The sequence below is a fragment of the Megalops cyprinoides genome, chromosome 16, assembly GCF_013368585.1.
Source record: "Megalops cyprinoides isolate fMegCyp1 chromosome 16, fMegCyp1.pri, whole genome shotgun sequence".
Taxonomy (NCBI): domain Eukaryota; kingdom Metazoa; phylum Chordata; class Actinopteri; order Elopiformes; family Megalopidae; genus Megalops; species Megalops cyprinoides.
In genome coordinates, this window is record NC_050598.1 from 33186552 (window position 1) to 33206551 (window position 20000).

General features: G+C 49.0%; 1 protein-coding gene across 5 annotated transcripts in view; it reads left to right on the top strand.

The window, feature by feature from the left end:
- Nucleotides 1-20000, top strand: part of spock1 (SPARC (osteonectin), cwcv and kazal like domains proteoglycan 1) — a 187596-nt gene that overhangs the window by 148708 nt on the left and 18888 nt on the right. For all 5 annotated transcript variants that reach the window (XM_036548147.1, XM_036548151.1, XM_036548150.1 and 2 more), the window contains one exon: nt 2877-2991. In XM_036548147.1, the coding sequence (XP_036404040.1) occupies nt 2877-2991 (115 nt within the window). The remainder of the gene's footprint in view (nt 1-2876; nt 2992-20000) is intronic.

Below are 20000 nucleotides of genomic sequence, written 5' to 3' on the forward strand. Positions count from 1 at the left end.
CAGCACTCCACGGTGCGATTGTTATCAGAACCGCGCTGCGTTTTCCGCCGGCGCTGTCCTTCATGGCGGGACAGACACCGCGCACGGCCAATACCCTGCAGCCCGCCTCAGAAACCACTGCGCTCTGGCTGGACGACGAATCCCTCTCCTCTCATCTCATTGGCTGTAAGCTCTGACATCCTGGCATTGCTTTGCACAGAATGGGCCAGAATTCTAGAGCAGCACAAGCACCTCCCGTGAGGGCACCCTGAAACCAGAGGGCAGGAGAGCCCCCCATGTGAGGGCACCCTGAAACCAGAGGGCAGGAGAGCCCCCCATGTGAGGGCACCCTGAAACCAGAGGGCAGGAGAGCCCCCCATGTGAGGGCACCCTGAAACCAGAGGGCAGGAGAGCCCCCCATGTGAGGGCACCCTGAAACCAGAGGGCAGGAGAGCCCCCCATGTGAGGGCACCCTGAAACCAGAGGGCAGGGGAGCCCCCCATGTGAGGGCACCCTGAAACCAGAGGGCAGGAGAGCCCCCCATGTGAGGGCACCCTGAAACCAGAGGGCAGGGGAGCCCCCCATGTGAGGGCACCCTGAAACCAGAGGGCAGGAGAGCCCCCCATGTGAGGGCACCCTGAAACCAGAGGGCAGGAGAGCCCCCCATGTGAGGGCACCCTGAAACCAGAGGGCAGGAGAGCCCCCCATGTGAGGGCACCCTGAAACCAGAGGGCAGGAGAGCCCCCCATGTGAGGGCACCCTAAGGCGTGTGTGAGCCCAGGGGAAGAGCTGAGGACATGGGAACTCCCTCTGAACACTCTGCTCCATGGTCAGCCAGCCATGACACAAAACAGACTTCATCTCAAACCCACGTCCAGCAGGGGTGAATGCTGCACACATGGATGTGTTTAGAGGAGAGGGCTGGCATTTGATTGGCTAATGTTGGTTTAGATTATTTGGATTTTTTGTCACATGCATGTATAATAAATGAATAGCTTGTTCCATTCCTTTGTCTTGTTTAAGGTCACTTCCAGCTGCCATGCCCTTTGTAGATCAGCTTTTCAGTGCAGTACTCTGTAGTGTTTTAAAGGCATCTGGGTGAGTCACCTGCTGATGACACTGTGGAAGGAAAGGACAACAAATGCCTTGTGAGCACTGTGACATCATCCGCGTACACCTCCTCAACATCAGGCGAATGACAGACAGGCTGTGAGGGTCACTGCAGGCACACCCTGGAACACCCCAAATCTAACAGCTGTCTTTGCAGTTCACACCTGTGAGATGCTGAATTTCAGCTCCTGCAAGTAGCATTGCCTCTCAGAGCTGAGTGTGTTTGGGGGTGTCAGTGCAGCTCAGAGCCGGGTGTGTTTGGGGGTGTCAGTGTGGCTCAGAGCTCAGTGTGTTTGGGGGTGTCAGTGCAGCTCAGAGCCGGGTGTGTTTGGGGGTGTCAGTGTGGCTCAGAGCTCAGTGTGTTTGGGGGTGTCAGTGCAGCTCAGAGCCGGGTGTGTTTGGGGGTGTCAGTGTGGCTCAGAGCTCAGTGTGTTTGGGGGTGTCAGTGCAGCTCAGAGCCGGGTGTGTTTGGGGGTCTCAGTGGGGCTCAGAGCTCAGTGTGTTTGGGGGTGTCAGTGTGGCTCAGAGCTGGGTGTTTGGGGGTTTTCTTGCTGTTTCTTCCACACCAGGGTCCTTGACCGCTCAGCCATACCCATGGAACTCTCCCTGGTTTATTGTTTTATATATTCTGTGTAATTTGATTTGCCTCAAGTGGTTAAGTCCTAAATTTCAATGTCGATTACATTTATGGCTTGCTTTTGCTGGATTCAAATTATTATGTACAGGAGCACTGAGAATGTTAAGTGCTACTGGCATCACTGAACTTTAAAAGGGATTTTTTCCCCCTCAAGAAATTGAAGTACACAAGCTGTATAGATTGTGGTATATTTTCAGGGTTGTTGTAGATTTTGTTTTACCCATATGGTACAGTCAGCAAATTGGGTTTGTGGCAGATATTTTATAGGTTTTCCTGGACGGGTAATTCAATATGTGTAGAGTGGAGCCGCTGTGCCTTTGTCAGCAAATTTAATTAGGGGATATTAATGTGGCTATCTAAGAAGCGTCGCTGTGGAAGTGATGAATTTAAAATGGAAGCTGTGTCAAAATGAGCTGGGGGGCGGGGGGTTTGCCCCCACTGCCTGCACTCTGCATTGGGTAAAATGCTGTTCCATTATATTCTGTTAAAAGAAGGAAAGGCATACAAAAACATCATTTTTTTCAATAATACTCAAGGGTTGTGTTAAACTGTTTTGCCTTTTGCCAGCTTACAATGTATGGTGGTTTCAGTTATCCTGTGAGGACTGATATCATAATCAGTCTCTTAATAAAAGGGATATCAGTGCAGCAGCATGTAAGGATGTAGGAGCTTCAGAAGAAAACCAGACAACAGCAAAGATGTGGGGCTCATGGATCATTCAGGCTCTCCTTTAAACACATATAAAGCTGCTAAAGGAACTGTGGCCATGGCCACTGCAATCCAGCTGTAGAAGCTAGCCAATAACTGAGTATGTTAACTCACAACAAAGTAAGATCACATGTGGATGCTGGTTATTTTCAAATTTGAAAAAAGAGGGTTTATTCTACACCTGTGTTATCCTTAGCCACCCAGTGATGAAGCAAAACTCACTGCTGAAGCAATGGGTTTAAGCATATTTCAATATTCAGTGTGTAGATTGAGAAAGCAGTAGCACTGATCATCTTTCAGATGAAGAGCAACCTCATTACCCACAGTGCTCTCTGTCTTTCTGCAGTGTTGGTGAGCCAGCTCATTACCCACAGTGCTCTCTGCCTTTCTGCAGTGTTGGTGAGCCAGCTCACTTCCCATGATGCTCTCTGTTTTTCTGCAGTGTAAGCTGGAGTTCCAGGCATGCACCTCGGGGAAGAGCATCACTGTGAGGTGTGAGGGGCCGTGTCCGTGTCTGCCAGGCCAGGAAGCCGTGAAGACGCGGAGTGAGAAGAGCAGTGAGTGACTCCGTCCCTGTGTCTGACTGTCCGTCCGTCTGTCTGTCTGTCCATCTGTCCACTGTCCATCAGAGCACGCGGTCTCTGCCACGAGGAACATCTCATGGAAACTGAGAAATGAAACAGACAGTTGAGAAGGGAAACATTTCGCCTTTGCACCTGTCTGTCAGGAAGCTTCTCAGTGTCGCACCTCCTTGGCTATATCAGTTCCTCAGGGGAAATGTCTGAGCATTGAACTTTCCTTGCTTCATTTGTTCCAGTGAGGGGTTGCAACGTTGCACCCTCCTGGCTGTATCAGGTGCTTCTGCCCTTTTCCTGTATGTGTGTTGCTGTGTGAAAGGGCGGGACACCATGGCCGCACTGAGGTAGATCTCCCAGCGCAGGCTGTGGGGAAGGACCAGCAGAGCCAGACGTGAGTGGAAGATGCTTCCCTCAGCTACAGAACACTTGGAACTTCATACTAAAAGCAAATTTCTTTCAGCTGTTTCTCATCAGGCAGTGCTGTAGCTGTGAGAGGTAACTCTCCCACCCATCACAGAAACCTGTGGGCTCAGTGCTCCACTTCTTCCTCATGATCCGGTGGAATTGGGTTTGCACCTGTCATGGGAAAGGGCTTCCAGGTGAACAGGAGAGCTGCAGGTGTGAGACACCTGGGGCGCTACATGCACTTGTACCCAATCTCAAACCTGAAATAGTGCATTTTCTCTGCGTACCTACAGACAATGAGCACTTGGCCATCACTGTACTTGTAGTACAGGGAGTTTTCAGTGTGTACATGTTTCTGAGGTTCACATATCTACACCACACTGCACCATCTGCGCATATCCACACCACACTGCACCATCTGCGCATATCCACACCACACTGCACCATCTGTGCATATTTACACCTCACTGCACCATCTGCGCATATCCACACCTCACTGCACCATCTGCGCATATCCACACCACAGTGAAAGAATCTTCCCCTTTTCACACCAAGTACTCAGGCTGCTCAGACAGGAGAAAAATCTGCCTTTATGTTATTTTAATTCCTAATGTTTTAAGCCATTAAAGACACGATCAAAGAAATCCATTAGTTTTCTTGCAATCTAATATTAGAATAATAAGCTATTTCAGCTCATTCCATTTCTGTGTCCCGATAAAGAGGGAAAGACATGAAACTTCAGCAGGTATCTGCTGTGAGATGGTATCTCGGCGATTGTGGGTGTCTGTTCATTTCACCAGCATGTCCAGTATTAGCATACAGATAGATAGACCATCAGTCTGCGGGAGTGAGACAGACATGCAGCTTGACTTGATGTCTCATTTTAATGAATTCATAACAACTCATAGATATTCCTTCAACACGTTACCCCTGACAAGATCTTTAATTGGAAGTGTTATGTGCACAGGGTATGTCTGGCTGCCTCTAGTGGCAATCACTCTCTTCACACAATATGATGGGATGTCTCTCTGTTTCTCTCTCTCTCTCTCCATCTCTGTCTCTCTGTCTCTGTCTCTCTCTGTCCTCACTCATAGGAGCATGTGTCAGTCTTTGTCCTGTTTGAGTCTTGTTGCTGTGGTGCTTTGCAGGAGAGCAGCACAGGGACAGAATGCAGTTTCACCTCCACATGGTTGTATTGCTGCTGCTGCTCTCTAATGGGAGTACACAAGATGGATGGAAAAATGAAATAAAAGGTGGAACTGCAGCTGAAAAGAGAGGTGCTGTGAAAATGGGAGGGGTGGTGCAGGCAGGGACTGGGGGTTATCTGTGCAGCAGCAAAGCTATCAGGAACTTGAGTTTAAACATAATGTCTAATGTTGGTCATCGCTGCAGTAAACTCACGAAGGCATTCACAGGACCTGCACTCAGGTTCAGTGTGTGTGTGTGCATGGGTGAGTGTGTGCGTGCATGTGTGTGTGTGTGTGTGTGTGCATGGGTGTGTATGTGCGTGTGTGAATATGTATGTGTCTGTATGCTGGACAATGAGAATAGGTGTGGGTGCTGGGAATTACAGACGTTTCAGTTCAGAAGTGATTGGAGCAGAGATCTGTGGGCAGTGATGTCCTGTGTGCAGGATGAGGCGAGAGAGAATCAGAAGTTCCTTCCCACAGCCAAGACTGAAATGGCTGAACTCCCCACAGTGTCCCTCTGACTTCATCCTGAAAGTATCACCTGAAGAGCTCTCCAGCAGCCTCTCCTTCCATTACCCACAATCCACTGCAGGAAGTGGCTTAAATCCTCCAGGCGTGAGACATCGTATCTTTGCAGGGAAGCGTTTGGTAAGACTGCTGCCTGAATGTACAGCGATCCTCCCCCTTCAGCTAAATGACATTTTAAACACTCCTATACATGCTCACTGATGGATGAGAGATTCAATTCCCACTGACTGGCAGTCTATAATTTCCTTTCACGGCTGAAGAGTCGCTGAATTAGCACTCTGACTCTGAAATGAGGCCTGAGCCCATCTGTGACCTGTGACCTCTGTGAGGCAACACCCCCACTCCACCCCTGTGCAGCAGCCCCCCAACAGTACAGTAATGACTTCACGTCCTCCCCCCAACAGTACAGTAATGACCCCACATCCTGCCCCCAACAGTACATTAATGACCTCACATCCTGTCCCCAACAGTACAGTAATGACCTCAGATATGCCCCCAAAACAGCACGGTAAGGACCCCTGCCCCCCCAGTACTGAGGACACATGCCATATGCCCCCACCCCTGGCCTTTGCGTCCTGACAGTGCTCTCTCAACCACTTTTTAATTTGTGAAATTAATTTGAGTCTGAAAGCCTGCCAGTCATGGTGAAAACAAATGGGAGACAAAGGGAAATTAGTGCCGATTAATTAATATCCTCATTATCCCCTATTTCTCTCCATTAGTCACTGAATGGCCTCTGATGGCCGCACAACAGCAGAATCTAAGAGTTATGTGATCAGCTCACCCGTCAGCCCGCTCACCTTGTGGGCGTGGTCGTGGGTGTGGCTGTGAGTGTGGTGAGGGTGTGGCTGGAGTGAAGGCTTTTTTTGGGCTGTGTTGGTGGGTATGGTGTGTGGATGGTTGTCAGGGCGTGGTCGGCAGGGCGTGGTCACAGGCAGGTGACCCTTTGAACACCGTGGGTGTGAGGGGCGGGCTGCAGTGAGCGCTGGAGTGTGTGAGGATGTGAGGGGAGTGTGTGAGGATGCTCTGTGCTCCACAGCGGAGACTGCAGGCCTGTAATATCCTGCAGTCTCAGAAGAGCCTCCTCATTGTTTATATATCACAGATGGTGCTCTCAGCTTCCTCTCGCTGCTGTAAGATCCACACCGCTGTCCTGGGGGATCTCCACACTTCCGCACCTAAGATTTATTTCGCCATGAAAATTAGTTGAGCTGAACAAATGACGCTTTATAAATTCTACATTATGATGAAAACACATTAGAGGGAATATGATCCCTTCAATGCAGGCAGTGTGCTGCAGTAACCATAGAAACAGCAGGAGAATGGATCAGCTCCTTAAAAGCTATCATCCAATGTACGTAAAGGCTGAGTGGACATACCTGAGCAGATGGAATCTTTCTTCAGATTGAAATGTAATACTTCACCTGTAAGAGGAGCAGCAGTGATGGTAGAATGCGTGGCTGGCTGTTCCTTATGTTTGGCCATTAATGCTAGCGTGCAGGCTCCCTCTCTCTCTGTCTGTCCCTCTCTCTGACTCTCTGACTCTCTGACTCTCCAACTCTCTCTCTGTCTCTCTATCTCTCTCTCTGTCTCCCTCTGTCTCTCTCTATCTCTCTGTCTCTCTCTGACTGTCTGACTCTCTCTCTCAGAAAGGAAGTGTCTGAAGCAGTGATCATCGCACTGGTGCAGAGAGAGAGGCTGAGAGACTGAGAGATATCAGGCAGACCATTATGGCACTCAGTGGCACTTTACCGAGTAAATGAGAAAAAATCTGTGAACTACAGTCATCACAGTCCTCTCCACTGTCTCTGTATCATCAGCCTTGGTCCTTCTTTTCCTTGAAATTATTCTATTTACAGCATACCCAAGGAATTTATATATTCTCATATTCTAACATGACTTCACATCAGCAATGCCACTAGCTCAATGCAGGCATTTCTTCTTGATGTAGCTCTTTATGTAAGTAGATTTGCATTTACATGTTGGAGGATTGCGTTTTCTGAATTTTTCTGATGCCTTGAAAATTGGCAGCAAACCATTGTTCCACACAACAGCAGAGGCTGAGTAGAGGTTTCCAATAATGACGCCCAAGAGAAACTTTGAGAAATGTCACTGTTTGAAAATGTGGCCTTCAGACCTGACATATTCATGTGACAGTGGCATGTGTGATGTCAGAGGAATGCTGCTGAGGAAGAATTTGTGTTCTGCGGAGCTGGTGTCAGAGCTCAAAGAGTCTCAAAGAGAGGACATGAAAACAGCGGTCTGCCCAGCAGGGGGCAGGAGAGGCCTCTACAGCAGAGAGGCCGTCTGAGCGCCTTCGCTTTTCTGACTCAAACTAACAGTCTGTACAGAAAGGACGTACGTGGAGCAGCTCTTATTCTCAGATTAAAGGAAATTAAACAGATGGGTTACCATGGATTCAAAGAAAACACTCCATTTCTATGCTACAGTCCAACCTTTTACTGAACGTGAAATTGGCCGAAGGTGCTGCAGATGTTAATGACATATTTTTTTACCATAACTAATATAATTAAAGAAACTCTGTCTTTAGCCGGTGATGAGTAGATGCTGTGTTCCTATATTTGAATGCGTGGATGCATTAATGTATTTGAAGCATTTTAATGCAGCTATTCTTGCACAGTTCTATGCTTGTACAGTGACTTAGAAGGCCATTAAGGCAAGAAAAATTTAGTAAAATCAGAGCACAGACCAGCAAGACCTCCAATCCTACCTGTAACTCCTTTTGCTGAAATTAAAGAAATGAACTCTCAGCTAATGTTTCTCTTTATAACATGCTGTATATGTTTCATACCTAGAACCAGTTTAGTTGCCCTTCTCTGTACTTTTTCAAGAGCTTTAATTAGTAATGAAACATCAAGTTGAAAAACACTGTATATAAAGATATAAGAAAACAGCTGTAACACAGTGCTTAAAGTGATCATAAAAACCGGATGGAGGTACGCAGAGTCAGGCCGCAGGAAGCATTGTAGGCACATTAACTTTATACTCAATATGCATGACTGACATAGATTTAAACTGTATACATAACATTTACAGTGCGGTTGATTAATTTTTTCTCATTTGAGTGTTTATTAGTGTGTTTGCTCAGTTTCTGCACAGTCTGCAAAAATCCCATTCAATTAACCTCCAAACAAATATGGTTTTGCAGCCTCATAACTCATTCCAGCCATTTGGAAATGTTTTAGAATATTTTTAATTTGATTAGTCTGGCTTAACTTTGTATTAATTGCACCCTGGAAGTTATCAGTAGAGACATTCCTATTTCCATTGTTCTCATTAAAGCACGCTTTGTTGCAGTCACTTCAGTTTTTCTCATCAGGCTTCCATGGTTTAAATGCCAGCTCTGTCCCGTATCCCCCGGAGACGCAGTGTTTGGGAGTGCGCTGTGTGGTCGGCTCTGTCCCGTTTCCCCCGGAGACGCAGTGTTTGGGAGTGCGCTGTGTGGTCGGCCCTGTCCCGTATCCCCCGGAGACGCAGGGTTTGGGAGTGCGCTGTGTCGTCGGCCCTGTCCCGTTTCCCCCGGAGACGCAGTGTTTGGGAGTGCGCTGTGTCGGCTCTGTCCCGTATCCCCCGGAGACGCAGTGTTTGGGAGTGCGCTGTGTGGTCGGCTCTGTCCCGTTTCCCCCGGAGACGCAGTGTTTGGGAGTGCACTGTGTCGTCGGCTCTGTCCCGTTTCCCCCGGAGACGCAGTGTTTGGGAGTGCGCTGTGTCGGCTCTGTCCCGTATCCCCCGGAGACGCAGTGTTTGGGAGTGCGCTGTGTGGTCGGCCCTGTCCTGTTTCCCCCGGAGACGCAGTGTTTGGGAGTTCGCTGTGTCGGCTCTGTCCCGTATCCCCCGGAGACGCAGTGTTTGGGAGTGCGCTGTGTCGTCGGCTCTGTCCCGTTTCCCCCGGAGACGCAGTGTTTGGGAGTGCGCTGTGTCGGCTCTGTCCCGTTTCCCCCGGAGACGCAGGGTTTGGGAGTGCGCTGTGTCGTTGGCGGGTGCTGCGTGTGACACAGCCACTGCAGTGTGCTTAGCTTCCCGTGCGGCCACCTCACCACCTGCTGCTGTTTCAGGGCCGTGATGCTGAAACCATGCAAACCATGCAAACACAAGCAGCACAAAGCACAGGATGAGCGATGAGAGACGTGGCTCAGCCAAATCTAACCGAGCCCTAATCAATGCTCTCCATGTCTGAGTGCTGCGTTCGCGAGGACCTGGACATGCAGACGGTGAAACTGTGACGGTCCTGTCAGGCTTTGCTTCTCGGCCAAAAGTTTGTTAGTGGTAGTTCTGGCCTCGTAGATTTAAACCAGCTTGCTGTGTAAAAATATAAAGGAAAAAGGTCTCTACTGCAACAGAGAGGGGCGGGGGGGTCCCCAGATGGCAGAGCAGTCCTGTGTCAGCCATGTCAGAGTTCTGTGCACTGTAGCTCACTGCCATTTAACCCATTTCTCTGAATTGTCATGCCAATCTCCCCTTTCAAATGACAGTGTTAGAGTACAGTGTGTTACAGTAAGGTCCTGCTCCTGTTCGCTAGTTACCTAGTTACTGTTTTCAGAGACTTTACCACTGATTCAGGAACATTAGGAATGCGCAGTAATCACAGGGTATGTGGCGGTTTGTTCTGATAGATCACCAGATGACAGGGAACATTATGTGTGCATGAACATTTGACCAATGAGCACATTAGGAAAGCCAAATTCATTTATCACTCTGGATGAGACAAACCTTCATTAATCAATCTGTCCTGCAGTCTGTGCCTGAGTTTCACACCACAGAGAGAAGAGGCTATTATGCTGTTTAAAGAAAGTATATGTTCTACATTTCATTGATAGACTAATTATGCAGGGTTACCAAATGAGCTGAATTGGTTGAAATGTAAATTTCAATATATATCTAATAGAAACTCAGTTTTTCATGTTTATTTTCACTGGACTTTGCCTGTCTTGTTGCTGTTAAACATGATGGCCGCTGTGGGCGTACAGCTTACTCAACCTTTTCCTGCGAGGAAGGGTTGTGGAGAGAAAACAGACTTAAAGGCTCATCAGAATACGCCTCTGTTGGAAAATAACAAGATACACCCTCATTTTGAGCAAAACAAAGCCAATCTGACTCCACCCTAAGTGTGCATTTCCCTAATAGCAGCTGAAGCAGCCCGTCTCTGAATGTGCTCTCCTCAGGGGCACTTTCATCTGCATGGATCTCAAGTCTGAATCAGAGCCTTTGTGTTGAGGGTGGAAAGAAAAGGCCACAATGGCAGCACTGCACAGGACACTGGCACCTCTCATCCAAACCTGACACAGCACTGACCACTGAAACAGCACTGACCACTGAAACAGCACTGACACAACACTGACCACTGAAACAGCACTGACCACTGAAACAGCACTGACACAACACTGACCACTGAAACAGCACTGACCACTGAAACAGCACTGACACAGCACTGACAACTGAAACAGCACTGACACAGCACTGACCACTGAAACAGCACTCAGCACTGACCACTGAAACAGCACTGACCACTGAAACAGCACTGACACAGCACTGACCACTGAAACAGCACTGAAACAGCACTGACCACTGAAACAGCACTGACACAGTACTGACCACTGAAACAGCACTCAGCACTGACCACTGAAACAGCACTGACACAGCACTGACCACTGAAACAGCACTGACACAGCACTGACCACTGAAACAGCACTGACCACTGAAACAGCACTGACCACTGAAACAGCACTGAAACAGCACTGACCACTGAAACAGCACTGAAACAGCACTGACCACTGAAACAGCACTGACACAGCACTGACCACTGAAACAGCACTCAGCACTGACCACTGAAACAGCACTGACACAGCACTGACCACTGAAACAGCACTGACCACTGAAACAGCACTGAAACAGCACTGAAACAGCACTGACCACTGAAACAGCACTGACACAGCACTGACCACTGAAACAGCACTGACACAGCACTGACCACTGAAACAGCACTCAGCACTGACCACTGAAACAGCACTGACACAGCACTGACCACTGAAACAGCACTGACCACTGAAACAGCACTGACACAGCACTGACCACTGAAACAGCACTGACACAGCACTGACCACTGAAACAGCACTGACCACTGAAACAGCACTGAAACAGCACTGACCACTGAAACAGCACTGAAACAGCACTGACCACTGAAACAGCACTGAAACAGCACTGACCACTGAAACAGCACTGACACAGCACTGACCACTGAAACAGCACTCAGCACTGACCACTGAAACAGCACTGACACAGCACTGACCACTGAAACAGCACTGACCACTGAAACAGCACTGAAACAGCACTGACCACTGAAACAGCACTGACACAGCACTGACCACTGAAACAGCACTGACACAGCACTGACCACTGAAACAGCACTCAGCACTGACCACTGAAACAGCACTGACACAGCACTGACCACTGAAACAGCACTGACACAGCACTGACCACTGAAACAGCACTGACCACTGAAACAGCACTGACACAGCACTGACCACTGAAACAGCACTGACACAGAACTCGGACTGCGGACAGTCTGTATCTGCGTGTCTGCGCAGCTTGCTGTGTGTGAGTGAGTGTGTGTGTGTGTGTGTGTGTGTGTGTGTGTGTATGTGTGTGTGTGTGTGTGTGTGTGTGTGTGTGTGTGTGTGTGTGTGTGTGTGTGTGTGTGTGTGTGTGTGAGTGTGTGCGAGTGCGAGTGTGTGTGTGTGTGTGTGTGTGTGTGAGTGTGTGTGTGGCCTCTGGTTGTAGGATTTCTGGGAAGAAACCATCCGCTCCTTCTCTGCCGGAAACAGAACTCCACGCTCTCTGGAGCTGTGACTGACAGCCACCAGAAATGGGGAGCTGTGTGTGGGGGCTCCAGTCCCCCTCAGCCCTGCGGTTCGGTGGGGGGGGGCATGCACTGAGCGGCTCCACAGAGGCGGGGCAGAAATGAGGGCGGGATTCTGCTGAAAAGGCCCACACATTTCAGCCTTCAGATTACAGGCTTTCAGTCGTAATTACACAGGCCAGGCCTGCTGCAGGCTGCATTCTTCCCCGGCAGGCCTGGCCTCTGTGCTGCTGTTTATCGAGTCAACACCCCCTCACCCCCAACGCCCCAGAATTATTCCAGCAAATTTAAAATTACATTTCCCTCCCTGTCCCCCCTGTGGTGAGTCGCCTCCTGGAGGAGCAGTTTAAAGAGGAAAGCAGGGCTGCTGCAGACTGCACCTGCCAGCTTCGGGACGGGTGAGAGGAGTAACTCACCTGCCAGCTTCGGGACGGGTGAGAGGAGTAACTCACCTGCCAGCTTCGGGACGGGTGAGAGGAGTAACTCACCTGCCAGCTTCGGGACGGGTGAGAGGAGTAACTCACCTGCCAGCTTCGGGACGGGTGAGAGGAGTAACTCACCTGCCAGCAGGATTGACACACAGGGCCACACCAGGTGGGACACACACGTGTCGGGGATGTTGCTATCAGTTTTAACACTTTTTTCGCAGGTGTGTCAGTCTTCCAGATAATGATCTCTTGTACTCAGATCAGAGTGCCAGATAGTGATCGTGTATACTGGTCAGAGTGCCAGCGTTCCCCATCCTTTGAAGGCTTGGAAAGGCCAGCTTTGGCCAGCTTTGGCCAGCTTTGGCAAGCTTTGGCAAGCTTTGGCCAGCTTTGCACTTGTTAAGTTCTAAGCCCATGTCAGTTGCATATGATCACACTTCTCTGCATTGCCATTACAGCACTATACTGCTGTGCTGTCCATGTTTCAGAAGATTATGTGAAGCGCTGCACATTAACGATGCCATACGGCAAAAGCAATGCTTATAGACTGAAGGTCAACATCCCAGTGTCCAGGTCAGTTATGATGTATGATGTGTCAGATGAAGGTTGGAAATACTGCATAACAATGCATTTTATTATACCTTGTACAGTAAGTTATAATAAAATATATTCTTCCACAATATTGCATGCACATGTATGTGTGTGTGTGTGTTCTGTGTGTGTGTGTGCTCTGTGTGTGTATGTGTGTGTGTGTATGTGCGTATTCTGTGGGGGTGTGTGTGTGTGTGTGTGCTCTGTGTGTGTATGTGTGGGGGTGTGTGTGTGTGTGTGTGCTCTGTGTGTGTATGTGTGTGTGCTCTGTGTGTGTACGTGTGTGTGTGTGTGAGAGAGAGACTGTGTGTGCACTGTGTGTGTGTGTGTGTGGGTGTATGCAGTATGCATGTTGTCCTTCCCTCTTTTATAACCTCTCCTGAAAGCACAGTTAAGCTCACAGGCCTGAATGTGCAGATGCCCGGCCTGCCTCAGCTGAGTCTGTAACACATTAACTGTGTCTGCTCTGTGCAGTGAGCTGCAGGGCTCCAGCAACCAGCCTTTCAGGGGCTGGCCTGTCAGGGGCTGGCCTTTCAGGGGCTGGCCTGTCAGGGGCTGGCCTTTCAGGGGCTGGCCTGTCAGGGGCTGGCCTGTCAGGGGCTGGCCTTTCAGGGGCTGGCCTGTCAGGGGCTGGCCTTTCAGGGGCTGGCCTGTCAGGGGCTGGTCTGTCAGGGGCTGGCCTTTCAGGGGTTGGCCTGTCAGGGGTTGGCCTGTCAGGGGTTGGCCTGTCAGGGGCTGGCCTGTCAGGGGTTGGCCTTTCAGGGGTTGGTCTGTCAGGAGTTGGTCATAAATCCTAAACCAGATATTGCTTTTCATCAGCTCTCAACTACAACTGAAACAGGAAGGAATACTATATTTGGTGAAAAAAAATTGAAAAGAGTGCGAGTATTTCTTGCTGCCTCCGTGAAGGAAGAAGCGGCAGCGGCAGAGTGGAGCATGCACACGTATGTTTGTTTGAACACGGAGCAGAGCACCGAGAGCGCTAGGGAAAGTGAGGCGCGCAGCGGAGAGAGGCGAGTGAGAGCCGAATCAATCGACATGACTCCTGTGACAGCAGCGAGCCGCGCCCCGCGTCGCCACGGCGCCGGGGGCGGGCCATGCCTGTCACTGCTGCTTACATCACGCTCTGCCTGCCATTGGCCCGCTGTCACCGCTCCACAGCGCGGGAGATAATGACTGCATATTATTAATTATAACATAATTATCCACATCAGGTTGACTGCATTGTCTTCGCCATGGTGCTTCTGTCCCCGCTGAAAAGCAGGCCGCCTGCAGGATTGAAGTTTCATTGTAAATTATTTTATGGTATTTATAAGAAATCATTCTGCTCCCTTTCTTTGGCCTGTTTTCTGGACGCACGCTGTACGCACCCCAGCACCTGCTGGACAGGCTGTCTAAACGCCCTCGGTAGCAGCAGCTGGAGATTCCTCAGTCAGCCAGCCAGGTGAGCGCTCTGAAGCAGACGCATTGCAGGAAAAGTAATAATTGAATGACAAGGCCGAGAGAGCGAGGTCTCCTGCTGAATAGCAATGCAGACAAGAAAGAGAGAATAGACTGAGCCTTCCCAGAGTGAGCAGGCCGACCCAGATCACCTGCAAGAGAAGGAGAGAAAGACAAGATGCATTAACAGGCTGGAGAATGCTTTAATCCGTTTCTCGAACCCTGTGGATGAAGCAGTTGGTTTTCTCAATAGCACTACATCTGTTTGTGGCTACTGAATGTTTTGATTTGGATGAAAACAGCGGAGATGAGAGATGAATAGCTTGCATGGTGGATTCCATCCCCTGCCTGGACGGTGCTGTTCTGCAGTTTGCTATTTTCCATGCGGTTGTGAAAGTGAGTGTGGCATTAAGCATGCACACAGGCTACACAGCATGCCTTCGGAAAAAGGACTTTTAAAAAAAGGAAGGAAAAGCTTCACTGATGGATCTTCTTTTCACTTTTTTGTAGAGTCTGTTCTACATCTCTGTGTCTCTGCCTTGATAAATTTGGAAATGCTAAAGGGAGATGAATTATTTCAAGTGGAAATTTACCTGATTTGTATTCTATCTTTTCACTTCTTCTCATTTTACTTCTGTCTTTAGTAAATACACTTATAGGAAGAAAACAACATTGGTCTGCCTGTAGTCTAGTGCTTAGCACCGCCAAGCCTGGTCTCAAGCAGTCTCAGGGTCTCTGGTCGGCTGTTGTATACATGTATAATTCTCTGAGTGTGAAATGTAGCATAACTAATTTCCACCAATGTCCTCTTGTTCTGGTGCAGTCCTCTTTATTAATCCCTTTTGAAAATGTAAAACCTCGATCAAAGCTTCCCTTTTTACAGAGACTAAAGAGAATCCGTGTCTTAATCAGTCTTTATAACTTTATAACAGTCTTTCTAACACTTATTTCATTGCTACTTTTTCTACGGTGTGGTGAACCCGGTTTTAAATCTATGTAAAGATTACTCCTGTCCAGTGGGCCACACTATATCCAGTGTTAGCGACCATACAGTATCGGGTGGGAGCAGTCATACGGGAACTAGTGGGCGGGGCTGTGTTATATCCAGTGGGCGGGGCTGTACAGCTTTGATACTTCTGCTTCTTAGCAGTATACTCTGCCATCCTTAAGGAGATACTTTATCTCCCTCAAAAAAGAAGAAATGTAGTTTCTTTTTTGTGGAGAAAGCACTGGATCACTGTTATGTCTGTGCCGTTCTCTGGAACAGTGCTTCTGTGGCAGATTGGATTCTGAGTGTCATGGCGTCGGGGGTTACAGCGTTGTGCCGTCAGTGTTGGGCTGCTCTGTGCTGGGCTGCTATTACAGGTGAGGGGCTGAGAGCATTGGGTGCTCTGGGATACCCGCATCACCCCAGGGGACAGAGCTGGCAGCTGGCTGCAGAATAAGTTAACAGAAATAATTAGCGCCTCATTAAGTGATCTTGGCTTAAAGGTGCAGATTTCCCAGCTGTTTTTTCAGAGAAATTGGAGGTTTCTGGTGATAGCTACTCAGCAGCTAGCTGCGGCACAACTCTCCCAGTAAACACTCATCTCAGTCTTTCAAGGCCCAGATCAGCCTAACCAGCACTGCTGTCTCAGGGTGTTGCGTTGGTCTCATGGCAAACTAGTGTGTAAGAGGCTGGGAAGCGCCTGACTGAAGAAAAGCATTCATGCAGCTGCTCCAGGCCAGCGGTCTGCAGGATGCACTGCGAGGCCACTGCACTCAGAGAGGGAACCAGCATCTTCCCAATGGAAAACCTCTTTCCTCATGAGCACGCCAGGGACCGGATGACTTGTGTTAAAAAGGTGGACACGGAGAGAATCCCTGCAGGAGAACAGGTGTAGGACCTGGCCTCTGACTCCCTGGCCCTGCTGTCTCAGAAAGACGTGTGCAGAAAGCATGTTGAGTAAGAAGAGACTCGCTCTCCTGTATGTGACTGTGTGATCTCAGGAGAGGGGGAAGTGGGTGGAGCTCAGAAGAGAGAGGAGGAAGAGTGCACTGCTGACAAAGCACACACACACAAACACACACACACACACACACACACACACTCAGCAACACACCAACCTGCATTCACCTGTCATTAACACACCTGTGACTGACACACCTGCCCCCAGTGCTGCTGACATTAACACACCTGTCCCTGACGCACCTGACATTAACGCACCTGTGACTGACACACATGTCCGTGATGCCTGACATTAACACCCCTGTCTGTAGTGTCTCAGAACTGCATCTCCTGCTGCTTTGGGCTGCTGCTCCTTTATTTCCTCTCATTCAGAGGAAAGCGTGGAGGCGGCTCCTGCTGGATTTTCCCACAGGACGCTGCCAGAGTCGGAAAATTCTCAGATTAGACGTGGTAATTGATTTCTGTGCTGAAGATGAAGGAGGCTGGTAAACAGGAGATATAAACGGAATTCAATATTTCACCTGGGGATTAGGTTCTGATCCGGTCGATAAAGCCTCCTGTGTGTTTGATCAAAGGCCCGATCAGCAGGTAACAGTGTTCCAGAGCCGGTAGACCCCCCTCGCCCAAGGTCACACCCAGAGGTTCTGTCAGCCAATCAGGTGTTACCCCTGTGGGTTTGCCCCCCTTCCTGCTGCCTGCATGCTCTCCTCAGGCAACGGCACTTCGCTGTAACCCGATCCCAGAGCCTGCGCAGACTGGCTGATCTCAGGTCAGCGTATCGCTGGGTGAATCTCCCTGCGGGTTATCTCTGTAATGTCTCCCTGGTGCTGGGGCGCCATGCAGGTGCAGCTGGTTTGCAATGTTGTGTTACTGCCGGCAGGGCAAGCCTCTCTCTCAGAGATGGAGATAAACTCCAACCTGCAGTGTGGTTTATATAAGCAGTGGCTGCAGCTTATCTCTACAGACGCACTTCCTCTGTGGTGCTGAGCAGCCCGCTGGAGGACAGAGGGCTTTACTTTGGGGGATAAAGGTGATTTTGTAGCAGATTCTCTCATGGATGAGCCAGACTAACACGGAGGCTTGTCGATAGAAGGCATTAGTGTGACAGCGCTCATTAGTATAAAAGTCTGTGGTTATGGCAAAGAGAATTTCGGTCAGGATGACCGTTAGGAAGTGTTTTGCTTTAGAGAAGAGCGGTCAGGATGACCGTTAGGATGTGGTCACATGGTAGCTGAATGCATCTAAGAGAGAATGATTCAGGATCGAGTGGAACCCAAACAGAATGAAGGCAGCAGTCTACTTCACTCCATTACAGTGAAAGCCAGACAGGGAAGAGTTCTGTTAGCTGCATGTTTTTATCTATTTATATACCAGACACTTTTATCCAGAGCAATTTACAAAACCCTCCTTTCAAGACACATTAAATTACACTTTATACCGTAGGAGCAGCAATGTCAGACCGCAGGTGAGAGTGATGCTGTGGGTGCAGGCAGCATTCTGACCGAGCCAGAACCCAGGGACACATCTCTGCTCAGTCCAGGGACCTGTGTGAGCAGGTGGGCTCTAAGCAGGTGCTGCGGAATGCTGCTTCTGTGAGGCTGTACAGGTGACTGCAGGTAATGGGGCGTGGAGCCGCTGCTGGCTGGGCTGCTGATGGCTCTGCTGGGGAAGGCTGTGGGTTCGAGGCTGCTTTTCTCTTCAGCTGCCCCTGAAAGGCCAGACTCTTTTCTGTTATTTTAAAACATGGAGTGACTGTGGAGTCCCAGGCTTCTTCTGCCAAACCGCAGGTGGTGCTGATTCATGAGTGGTGCCCATGTCTGCTAACAGTAGGGTTGTTTCTAACATGCAGCATAATAATGTGTGACTGGCCACTCTGAAACACTCATTCATTAGCGCTGTGCTAACGCTGGCTTCATGCAGGCGTCTGAGAGGCTCCTGTTAGGCAGCAGGCCAGCTATTTTCCCCTTACAGTCAGTTACTGCATTAGGGCTGAATAATGGACCATGCATGAGGACTTCCTGACACACAGTGTGTATATCAAACTGGAATTAATCACTTAAGAAATAAGTGTGTGTGTGTGTGTGTGCGTGTGTGTGTGTGTGTGTGTGCGTGTGTGTGTGTGTGTGTGTGAGAGAGTCAGTGAGCATGTGTGTGTGAGTGAGTGAGTGTATATATGAGTGAGTATGTATGTGTGTGTGTGCATATGTGTGTGAGTGAGTGAGTGAGTGAGTGAGTGTGTGTGTGTGTGTGTGTGTGTGTGTGTGTGTTGGTGTGAGTGAGCGTGTGTGCGTGCCCTCTCTCTCCTTTTATCAGGATCAGTGTGGTTAGTCAGAGCCGTGGAATAGGATTATCTTGTTTGCATGTCCCAGCTCTGCATGTACTGTTCCGTGACAGTGTCCTGCATCCAGGTTTGATCTCACAGGGGGAAAGGTGAGCTTGTTTTTTGCTTGTGTCACATCTCTGAAGCTCTTTGCACATTGTGTTGTCCCATAGAGCAGGGATAGACTACAAGATTTTGGTGTTATGTTGAACAGCTATTGTCAGATTATTTTAAGTATGTCTAAGAACGCCTGCTGGATTTTGTAAAATGCTCTAACTGACATTATGCTTTTACTCAGAGATGGAAAACCCCAGCTTCAGAAAGTAAAAGTCCCGCCATGTATTTGTTCCACCCATGCACTACACCAGCTGAATTTAATTAGCACAACTCTTCAGCCAGGTAGAGGAGCTAATTAGTGAAATCACCTTGTTTAGTGAATGGCTAGAACAAATAAATGGCAGGAGCCGTGGTTTTCCACCTCTGCTTTTACCGGATTAGGACTGGCAGGCAGAGGGGCTTCTGAGTGGCTCAGATGGTAAAGCGCTTGATATCTAAAGTGAAAGGTTGAAAGCTACGGCCCAGGTTCAATCCCGTCGGCCATCGATGACCGGGACTCCAACAGCAGCAGAACAGCTTTCTTCCTCAGGGAATATTGGGGAGGGATTAGAGCTAGTCCCTGTGTCTTAATACTGACCCCTGCTGCTCAGTCGCGGAAGTGGTGGCTGACAACACGTGTCCTGGAGGAGAGCATATGTTAGTCTCACCGTCTCTGATTGGCACAGGCGTATGTTAGTCTCACCGTCTCTGATTGGCACAGGCGTATGTTAGTCTCACCGTCTCTGATTGGCGCTGGCAGTTGGGCATAACTGGGGGACAGTATGTGTATGTGCTGCTGTCCATTGGATATCAGGTAAGTTGTAACAGTACGCTGGTGTAACACTTTAAGGGCCCCTTTAAATGTGACAGTCTGTGTGTGTGTGTGTGTGTGTGTATTTGTGCAGTATGAGATTTTAGTTTTTGTATGAATGCTGAACTCAGTTCTCTTTCACATTATAAATTTAATTCTTTACTTTAAATGTTAATGAGTACCAGCTGAACCAGCGCTTATGTGGATAAGCTACTTTTTAATTCTTGGTTATTTGCATGAAATTTTAAATCATTAATCTGAGAAATTATGCTGTGTCCTTGGTAAATAAAAACTTGATTGCATAGATTTTAAAAAGATTTGTTGGTAGGGAAAGCCAGGAGAACAGCAGTGAGA